This window comes from Battus philenor, unplaced genomic scaffold (genome assembly GCF_028537555.1).
Source record: "Battus philenor isolate CCGP_79_NKW_IND1 unplaced genomic scaffold, ilBatPhil1.0.hap1 SCAF_2, whole genome shotgun sequence".
Taxonomy (NCBI): Eukaryota; Metazoa; Arthropoda; class Insecta; order Lepidoptera; family Papilionidae; genus Battus; species Battus philenor.
This window is the reverse complement of record NW_027181682.1, coordinates 12,319,252-12,330,380: the sequence shown is the minus strand read 5'-3', so window position 1 is coordinate 12,330,380 and position 11,129 is coordinate 12,319,252. Positions and strand designations below refer to the sequence as shown.

Sequence of the window (11,129 nt, the reverse complement as noted above, 5' to 3'; positions counted from 1 at the left end):
CTCGCGATAAGCAAAAACTACGTATTTTCTTTAACAGCCACAGCCGACGCTCTCGTCACTGTTTGCAAGGAATCTCAAAACCGAGGCAAGTTTGCGAAAGTCAAACATGCTTCACGCGCCAAGAAAATCGAATTTAGGGCCCTTTTTACATTTTCTCTGAGCAATTACGTTGCCAGAAAGATGCTGCGTCAGCGTTTCTTGCAAAATAAAAGTAATTGTGTGTTGAAGTAACAAAAGAGCTTTAATATTGGATAATATCTTTAATATCTGCTTAACCATATTTTTACATGCGACGATTTTTTTAGTCACAATTTTTTTTATCAATGCCAATTTTTATATCGATTTTCAAAACCTTCTAACCTATTTTTTTTTAATTTCACAGTCTGTACAGGTTGTTGGTATTTACATCGTTAAGCCTTTGACTAATCTCTTTATGGGACGGGTAACAAACGAGCAGAAAGTTTGCAATGTTAAATGATCATAGCAACAAAGAACGAGTACACATTTTTATATGTGAAGATTCGCAAAGAGTTGTACAATGTAACAAAAAGTAACATAATTATATTTTTATTTGATATTCTTTATTTTACACGTTAGAAAAAATAATAATAGTAAATCGTAGTAATAAACAATAAAGTAAAATGGCGTAATAATACACCATCAAATTAATGATCTGATTACATTAAGAAATAGACACGGAGAAAATTATTTACTCTAATATTTAACATATTTACAGAGTTTCAATCGCTTTACACATGATTGACATGATTCCGGCGTTTGAAGGAGGACACAACTTTCTGGAAGTATTGCGACGAAAATACTACACTTTATCATTACCATTATGTCAGCCGATAAACGCAGAGTATAGGCTTCTCCCAAAGTTCACCACGATACGCTACCCATATCCAACGTTTTCTCGTCACCTTGTCTATGTAGGAGGCTAACCCGTGCTGCGTGTACCGGTCTAAGATCGCCACTCGAAAACCTTTCAACCCCAACGGCCGGGCTTAGGGGATGTGTCCCGCCCACTGTCGCTTCAAACTATTCTTCGACTTACGGCAGTAACTTGGATGCTTTCTGATTGATTTTGATAATTTCTCCAAGGAAAGCCGTTTCCATTGCTCTCTGGGTAACCTTGAGCCTTCTTATGCCTTATAAACGAACATGTTTCGAATCCTTAAAGCGTCGCCAATGATCACCATCACCTCAAAAATACACACTGCTCAAAGACTTTCGACTTCAGACACTATACTTGCAATATGTAGAAAGTTGAAATAAAATTACGAGACGTCAAATTTTTATTTAAAGAATTCATTATCCACCGGCGCCATTCGTATGCTAAAAAAGGTTCGCTGCGAGAGCGTAGCTCGTTGGAACAAAGTCAATATGACTCTTATTACACAGCTCTACCGTCCTTTCTGAAAGTAAATCCATTTCAGAGACTTCCTTCAACTTGGACGTGACAGGAATACAAATAGCCGTATATATATAGGCAGCGGAGGCGGCACCAGGCCAACAACACGGCACCTACTCGAAATAACGCAATTTCTCGCGTTTATACGACATGTCGCAGCGGTACACGTTTTGCCATCGTTAAACCTAGCGACATTTAATAATAGTTCTTAGTCCATGAAAATAAAAACGAATAACTATTTCAAACGCTACACCGATATCTCCATACATACTTAAACCGATTCTTTCACAAAAACAGTAATAACTCCATATCAGCTCGGTCGATTTAGTATGATAGCCTACTTTATTTATGTTTCACGGTTGGTACACTTCGTCTTTCTGTTTAATGTCGAGGGTTTTATTACTTGACGTTCAATATCTTTGTATTAACAAGTCTGTTCTTGTAAATATTTGCTAATATGCGGAATCCTCGTGTAATAATGATTTAACTCTCTCATCAAAATTCATATTTCGAGATGAGCGCGTAAGTACGAAAGTCGATATTCGTATCGTAATGTATACAGGATGATTGTTTATAGGTGTAAAAGTGTCAAATGGTTGAAAGTGTACCTCATTTGTTGAAAAGCTTTAAAGGTTTATAACTTTTGCTAATCAGCCCTGTATATAGTGATCACTCTGAAATACGTTAGATTATTTTTTTTCTTAATTATTTTGTAACTTTTAGCTGTATTTTATTTTAATATGTAGTAATTTGAATTTTAAAGACGCTTTTTCTCACTATTCTATACTCATTACTTTGTTTATTGTTTCCAAAACTAGTGATTTGGATACAGTGTACAATACAATAGTTAATAGCAAAAAATTAATACCTTTAAAGCTTTTACTTCATACTTAAAACCAATGAAACCGTATATCACTGAACGTTGTTAGTATGAGAAAATGCATATAGTTACCATATAGAGTCAGCATCATTTTACAAGATGCATGCAAAAACGACGAAAGCATTTAACTCATAAATAATGGCAATAATGGTATATGTTTATACATAAATGAATCCCTAACTTTCTTGGTCACGCCGTAACTTAAAAACGACTTTACCGATTTCTTGCATAATCTTTTCAAGCTTTCTTATATTTTATAGAAGGTTCTTAAGAAAGATTAAAAACAATTGTGCTGAAACTTCAATTCAGAAAGTATAAAAACTGTTGATACTGTTTATTTGACTATTAGCTAAGATGTTCGCACATTTGACAGTATACTTGTTGCAAATTTAGGTTATCGTTTAACCTTTCTTGTGCCGCAACATGGCGACTGTTAATGTCAGGAACGATTTTTCTTAAAATGATAAATGAAATATTATTGTTTATGATCCTGTGGTCTGTACTACATCCAGAGCAAGCGATTTTAAACTGTATTTTTAAGGGGATTCGATATAATTCAGTCTACTTTATTTCGGACAGATTTGGTCCGTACACATCCGGGGATTTAGGACAGATATATACATAGGCATTCGACAGGTTAACCACTGCATTGGTTTTATCTATCACAAATTAAATTTATTCATTAAAATTTAATCAATAAATAAAGTGGTAACTCTGAATTAAGCAAATAATTGAATTCCATGGTCCCGTAGTAGCACCGTTATTACTACTTTTTGACACAAAGTACACAATTACTTAGTTTAACATATTTTGTGAAAATAAAGAAAACAAGTAAATGACAAATGATACCGAATGGCATAGAATATGCAATTTTGTAAAGGTATAACAAAAGACATACCTAATATAAAACAATATTAATAATAGGCAATTATGACGATTATTATCCTAGACGATCTCCAACTATTTTATTTATTAAGTAAATTTATACGCTCCGAGATAATGGCTAGTGATCGAGATGACAATCCCTAGAGGAGTAATGTGAGTCGTTAGACTAAAATGTCGGTGATCCCTGGGGCTTCCTGCACTAACAGCCTACAGTCATTGTAAACTAAGCTCTAACAGCTGCTCTGGGATTTTGTCGGAAAATCTCAAGCATTTCAGTTTGTACTCATAGGGGATAGTGCTTCCATAACATACCTAAAGAGAGCTATCTTAACAAGGTTAGTTTTGCTCTCAGTTTATGTAATTCATTTAAAATTCTTAATACACATGTGTAGTAAATATTACGAGTATATTACAGTTTTTGTTCTGTGTAGTTATTTAATACTAGCTAAATTCATTTAAAAATGTAAGGTAATGGGTAAATTAAGCCTTAATTAAATGAAAACAATGTAACGCGCTTATACTTTTAATCTTCAAATTTATTATCCTCAACACGTTCATATTTTAGCACTAGAGCAATTATATCAATCTAATATAAATATCTGTATATAATGTACAAATTACATTTTATACATATTGTTTTAAATTACAAGCAAACATAATGTACTCATTCTGTACCCTTATAAATTGGACCAAATGTGTTGAGTACGATATGCAAGTCCTGCGAAGCCTAACTTTCACCCATTTAAAACTTTTACACATATTTACAATCATCTGTATAGACAACTAATCGTTTAATATAATTTATGTAACAAAAACTAAAAGAAAATAAAGCTAGAAACTAATCGAAAAATCGATCACGTAAATTTCTTAAAAATAACTTGAAAATACATTAAATTACTTTAAGCAAACGTGTTTTCATAAAGTATTATTGATTAATATCGTATAGTATTATTTAATTCCTTATTCATTTTCTCTGTTACTTAATAATAATCAATGTCATTTTACTTTTTATAGTAACGTTTACCTTGTTCTACTTTATGAAGTTGCTACTGCTTACCGATTTTTACCCCAACAAGAATTATATTCAAACTTCAACCCCAGCAACAATATCCAACACAAATATACACCCAACATATTAGAAGTGCCCTACCATGTACTGATAATATACAGCAACCTATTTTGTTCTGGAAGTTTAATTGGTAGCCTAACCGTACTCACCGCCGCCAGTTGTTTTTGGAAGTACTCCGATGAAAAAATCATGGTGAAAACTGGAAGCAGTGTTATTTCTGACAGCGGGTGAGTACGTGAATTAATTAATATATATTTTTTATAATACGCTTTTAGAAAATTTTATAATGGGATAACTCTTTACATTGAAAGCAATCGGTAGTGACTGCCATTTCAGATGAACCAACTAAATGCAAGCTATTTGGTGAAATGTCAAAGAGACCTTCTTTGATCAAATTCTATTAATAAATATGCGTCCATGTTTGTTTTACAAAAAAGTTAATCAATATATAATTTTGATACAAATATCATCGGTCTCATCTAGAATTTTATAAAACATATTTTCTCAGTATGAATAACAACTTAAACTTTTTGTAATATGTTTAACAACAAAAAGTCATGGATTTTCAATTTAAGTTTATTCAGGATATGATTATGAGTGAGCAGAAACAAATCCTATTTCTCTCTCTTTCTCTTCTTTTCATCATCGATATCGTTTCTGCTATAGAAAATTCACTGCGAGATGTCCGAAAAAAACCGGTTGGAAATAAATTGAAAACTGAATACCACGTTTACACCTTACATTTAAAAAAAATTCATATAATATATCTATTAAGTAATAGATTTTTTAAATATACACTATAATTACTATTGTATAATTACTTTCAACTCACTTTATTACTTGACAAACTATTTTTTTTCTTATAATGGTTTATTTTTATAACGGTGTTTTCACTCTCTTTTAACATGTATTTAAAACATATAATCGGTGGACAGCGTTAATATTTGCGAAACCAGAATTGGAATCGGAGACGGAGGAAATCTGAGTTGGTTTTTAAAATAAATAAGAAAAATATAATAACTTTTTTTTAAATGTCTACTTCTAAAATGCAAAAAACGTCACTGTCCCTACAAATAATGAACAGCCATATGGACTGAATAAAAGGCTAGAGCTTCTTTATCTTCTACAGCTAATTTGACAAAATTTTGTTTTATGACAATCTTTTTATCCATTTCAGAAACACCTATCTTGTGGAATCCATTAAGTTTCATGAGTATTACAAGCACATCAGTGACACGGACAACGACATTGCACTGCTTCTTCTTAAAGTCAGTAGACAAAATATTTCTTTAACAACATTAATTAAATTCTTGCATTGTATTCACTAACATTAGAATTTTTCTGTGTAAACAAACTTGTTTAATTTATAATTTAATTTATATAGAGATGCTTTTATTTCATTAACCTTCCAGTCGACATTCGTATTGTAAATGCTATTGTAAGGGCATTAAAAATATTTGAAAACCTGTGTCCTGAATACAAAAACTTTAGCAGCAATAGAAATGTGTTGATTACCTTGACACTTCTAAAAGCCGTAGCCAGCCGTAGGTAGCCAACTACCGAACTTAGACATTCCCATAGATTTCCAACAAGACCAGTTGGAAGCGGCCTGCATCCAACGTCTTCCGTCTAACTTAACAAGTACATCTGTTCAACCTGCGGGTGAACGCTCTTTGCTTAACTTGCTTATCTGTGGTCTCCACTCTAGAACCTTAACGCCTCAGCACCCATGTGTTCTGTTATTTCAGCAACAACCGACATAAATTTAATAAACAATAGAAAAACACGAAAATAATGATAAACGCTCAGAACGATTCTACTAAGAAATATACTAGTTTCATATTTGAAGAAATGAATATATTTAAGTGCTATTTTATAATATATAAATACTTATAGCATTTAATTATAATAATTTACAGTAGTCATGAGAACTTCAAACCGACTGCGGTTTGTAAATAGTACTCCTATTAAATAGATATTCTGCTTAAGTAATTAAATTGTTCTGTACAGCAATAGTGCTACTCTGTTTGAGTGCACCAGCATGGTAAACGTCGTTTGTACAATTTGTTTAATTAACACAGAACTATATTTTAGAACTATATGTTATGAGAGTGGATTAATCTAATTACAAAGTATTTATATTAATCTGCCGCGTCGGTTGTGTTAACTCGCACAGAAACCGGCTTGTTAAAACTTTAAGCGAAAATACTCTTTTATAGAGTAACATATAAAAATTTCTGAATACACAATTTTTATAGTACAGTTTATATAAGTCTAGTTGATTACACATGAATAGCAATTAAAAGTTCAGCATTTAAGAAAGCGTTTATTAATATTTATTCAAAAACAAACAAAAAGAAGCCGGCGGACTATATGTTATAACACAAAATAAGCTTTGCATTCGTTTCAGAATCATGTTGTGTTCGGTGCAGGCGTAAAGAAAGTCATTCTGGTGGAACCGGAAACCGTGCTACGAGATAATACACCAATGAGAGTCTCAGGGTGGAGTACATCAGTACGTGAATTGATAAAATTAACATAGAACGATATGAAGAGGCTGGTGAATGGAGGTTGTGCAAAATATGTATAGTTATATATAGTTGCTAATAATAAAAAAACGAATACTCTTAGTAGTTAATACATTTTTACGTTTAAAGTCCTTTGGTCCATTATCTTAGTTAGGTACTAATAGGCTACGCTTGCATAGTTCCTCCATGAATAGGCTAATAGATAATTGCAAATTTGTACCAGCGCCATCTAGTGAACCTTCCCTACAATTTTTAGATGTTACTTATAAGTAGCAGATTAGAGATTGAAATAAGAACTATCTAATAAGATAAAAGCTCCAGTATTTGTCCAGTAGATGTCTCTTTTCGGTGCAATATAGTTTTTAATTTCCAGAAATTAACTCCTAAAGTCGGAAATGTTCTTCTGTGGTCCGAAATGGTTGTAATAAATAGAAAAGAATGTAAACAAAGCTTCAAAGGTTTAATCACGCCTTCAAATTTTTGTGGAAAATTTAATATCGTTAGTATTTCTATACTTAAAATATTTAGATTAAAAATTACATAGGAACCAATGATGTTTTTATTTTTAATGTTTTAATGGTAATAAATCTTAAATTACATGGTTAAAGATATGATTCATCTCATGACGATAAGAATGTGGACCTATAAACTTTCACACACTCTTGTTAATAAAAAAAATGAGACTTTGTATTTATAAAGGAGAAAACTAAATAATCCTCGATATTTACTTGTATAGATAAGCTAAAAACAAATTCATGGGTATATTCATTCATAGATGGCAGCACCTGTAAATGTATAGAGATCGCTGTATAAGCCTGTAACGCCACTATCTGTTTTTATTAAGATATTGTTTTAAAATAATTAATAACCATGAACAACTTGTCTTGCCAGTGATAACACGTATCCCAGACGTGGTCACATACGGTAGGCCTCATAAAAAAGCTCAAGGTTGCCCACAGAATAATAGTGGGGACTGTGCTCGGAGTTTCCCTTCGAGACTGAATCAGAAATGAGGAGATTCGCAGAGGATCCAAGACCACGCAGCAAGGTGGACAGATCATATAGTTAAGGACGTGAAAGTCCCCGGTAGCATAAAGTTGGTCATAGTGGCCATCTTTGTGAGTGGCCAACGTCTTGCAATGGGCGTCTATCGGCTGAAAAAAGAAAAAGAAGAACTAACTGTTTCATTAGGAAATAACAGTCTTTTTATATTTTAAATTGAAACGTAACGGTAATTATTTTTAGTATAAAGTTAATAAGCGTTTACTATTTCAGGAACGGCGCTTATATGACAATGGCGGTCCTGCGGTATATCAAGACCTTCTTGTAGGCATAATGTCTTTTGTAAACACTAATCCAAATAAGCCGTATTTTGCACTCTTCACCAACATTTCGTACTTTTATCGGTAATGTAAATGTAATTAAGTGTAATCTGTTATTAAGTTACATGAATTTCACCATACAAAGAGATCTATCTTGCGCTGCCAAAAGACATCACGAAGTCCAGATTAGACAAATTCCCTAACTTAGGAAATCATATATAATATATCAAATGCCATCTAATATCTCAAGGTATCGAGAATGGTACGTTGCGTAGAATTTTGTATTTTAAAACCTGCATAGTACTATAGTACCATGCAGGTACAGGCATAGTATTTTATTGTTATGTTGCAGAGCGTTTCATTTACTTTCCACTCTAATACGCCATGTTTTCTAAATTAAAAAAAGCCAGAATGCATAATTGCAATAACCCACGTGTGTCTCTAGAGACATGCTCTAGGACAGTGGTCAATAAATTCGTCAACAGAAGGAATCAGTAAAATTATTGACAGTGAAAGTTTATATAGATAGTCATTTGTTTAGAAGGTTTTTTTTTTTAAGTAGAGACGTGTCTTTTGATATTCTATTGAATGACGACGACGATATTAGTATATGACTGTAACTACGTGCATATTTATGTAATGTGTAAAATTAATAAAAAATGTTTACTCATTTTGTAAAACATTAACCAGTCGAAAGGCTTCATATCACTCGCAAAACACATTTTCCCACTCTTAATTAGAAATTTAAAAAAAATTGTTAACGTAACAGTTATATTATTTTTGGTGAAGTCTCGAGAATAATTCAGCATTAAAGTAAAAAACAAATCCCAGACGACAACCAATGGGCTATGCAAGGCGATGTAAGATGCTTTTTGAGACGCGGCTGTGCACAACCATGATCGGTTTTATACCAACTCTAATAGCTGGTCGTGCATAAACTCACTGCGGGGCCAGAAAATGGATGCTCAAAGTTTGTAACGAGGAATACAGAGGGAATACTCAGAAATCAAATTTTCTCATCTCGCTTACAAATTTCTCAGAGGAGAAGCGTGTTCAACCAACCCAGCCGTTTTCGGACCTGGGAGTCCAATTCCTGCATCTAGCGTCCAATGCCTGTTTGGCACTCTAGAATACCGATGCTTACACAGTCTCCTACCTGAAGACTCGGGCCATATCATGAAGGCGGTTAGACACATAGAAAGGTGTTTACGCGATCTGAGGTCTTGGCCGCATCCGAGTTCGGTGAAATTGTAATTTGTAACCCTTGAGATTCGATACCTCGAAAGAGGTTTTAGACTAAGCGTCTTCAGTGCTCTACACCTTCGGGCTCATAGAAACTGCAACTACTATTCGGATAACCCAAATTGTATTGTTAATATGTATTAATTTTAGCGGTATTTACCCATAAGAGAAAATTGTGTAAGAAAAATTGTAAAAATTGTAAAACGCTGTCGTGCCTCGCAGCTGGGAGAAGAAATATCCGTATGAAATAGCGGCAACCCTCTTCCAACTGTCTGCGTTTAGTAAAAGCGAAATAAAATCATTGTAAAAAAACACAAGCGACACAAATTACAATTAATAAAAAAAACTACTCGGATAACAGTCTAAACCAAAAAAGTAACAAAACTCACCGAAAAAATTAAGTAAAATTATAACAAGCGATGGGTCGACTTCAGCTTAAAAACAACACTACGTATTATAGATATGTTTATTTTGCTTTACCAGGTATGACACAATGTTATGCTATCCTATAAATTACAGCAATTTAAAGAATTAAAACTATTTATTTATTAAATCAATATTTACGTATTACATGTTTAATATGTATCATATCATAAAAACGTTTGCCTAATTTTGACGTCGACACATCGATACACAACTTTTTAATAACATTGGCTTAATAATACTTACCTTCATACTACCAGATAAGATAGTGAAGCTACGTTATTATACTGATAAATGTCCAAAAATATACCACACTATTTTCTTGCCCCTAGAAACAATGGCGTTTTATGTCATCATTAAATAACTTACTTTTATTAGAATTCAACTAAACTAAAATGGTGTTGCAGTACAGACGAAACATTGCGAAGAGTTTTGTACTTCAAAACAAACTCTTATCACAGCGTATCCTAGGCGATACATGCGATACACGATTAGGCGTTTTAATTACAACATTTCACATACGTTACCTTGAAATATTTATTTATTTGATGGAGAAATAGCCGAAGTTGCTTCAAAGAAACGTGATGTCTGTGACTCTCATATCACTAACACAATTTCAGTGATTACAATCTACTAATATTCTAGATTACATGCCCTTCATCCGTTTCCGTACTACGGTTTTCTTTAAGAAATTATCTCGAGTGTTAGACTGCCCTTAGCACTTTCGTACATTATTATAACTCTGTTTTTTTAATATTTCGTGTAAAATGTGTTTACCGTAAAAAAAATTTTTTTTGAAATATTACATTATTTGTACGTTTTGCAATACATAAAAATCTTATACAGTTTCTATCTTATTCAGGATTTTCTACGAACGTAAAAATATTAGAGTACTGTAATTCCTGGGTTGAGAAAAGCGATATAACAAATTAGAATATAAAACAAACCAGACAAAGAAGATTTTTAAGTGACACGACCTTCAGCAGCATTCATAATATGTAAAGAAGTTTTTTCTCTCGATAATGTTTATCTTTTTACTTTTGCAGGTGGATTATGCTAAACACTAAATATTTTCTGGAGAAAAGATGTGTTGATACTAGAGATACTGATTTGGATATGGCGACATATGAATATACTAATTAACTAAAGAACTAAGCTTCATTTGAAAGAAACGTGTGAATAAAATAATTTGGTTTAACGGTTGTTTAATACGCCAAAGTTTATTATGAAGTTATGTTATGTTGGCTAGACAATACCCAGACATTAAAAATCTATTTATTTAAATAAATGTTTGTCTTTATGTCTTTTACATAATCATATACAATGCATCTGATCATGTGATGATCTTTAGTAAAGTTGTTGTGCA

General features: G+C 32.6%; 1 protein-coding gene across 5 annotated transcripts; it reads left to right on the top strand.

The window, feature by feature from the left end:
• The first annotated feature begins 1,709 nt into the window (after window positions 1–1,709).
• Window positions 1,710–11,062, top strand: LOC137922321 (trypsin-5-like). Of its 5 annotated transcripts, none has more exons than XR_011107512.1 (8): window positions 1,710–1,772; window positions 4,194–4,475; window positions 5,426–5,516; window positions 6,659–6,763; window positions 7,150–7,275; window positions 8,052–8,182; window positions 9,563–9,823; window positions 10,810–10,889. XR_011107512.1 is itself a non-coding variant. In XM_068765302.1 (7 exons), the coding sequence occupies exons 1-7, from the start codon at window positions 1,744–1,746 to the stop codon at window positions 10,904–10,906; spliced, it is 861 nt and encodes a 286-aa protein (XP_068621403.1). In that variant the 5' UTR covers window positions 1,710–1,743; the 3' UTR covers window positions 10,907–11,060. The 5 variants fall into 5 exon arrangements, 3 of the variants coding, with proteins under 3 accessions (XP_068621403.1, XP_068621405.1, XP_068621404.1); XR_011107513.1 differs by lacking the exon at window positions 10,810–10,889 and adding an exon at window positions 10,171–10,500; XM_068765302.1 differs by lacking the exon at window positions 9,563–9,823 and having other exon boundaries at window positions 10,810–11,060.
• Window positions 11,063–11,129: the final 67 nt, after the last annotated feature.

Bases quoted from the DNA above. Each gene is read 5' to 3' on its own strand.
- LOC137922321 (XM_068765302.1), top strand. From the start codon at position 1,744: ATGATAGCCTACTTTATTTATGTTTCACG. The intron at 4,476-5,425 runs GTGAGTACGTGA...TATCCATTTCAG, and splicing joins AGTGTTATTTCTGACAGCGG to AAACACCTATCTTGTGGAAT. The intron at 7,276-8,051 runs GTTAGTATTTCT...TTACTATTTCAG, and splicing joins TTTGTGGAAAATTTAATATC to GAACGGCGCTTATATGACAA.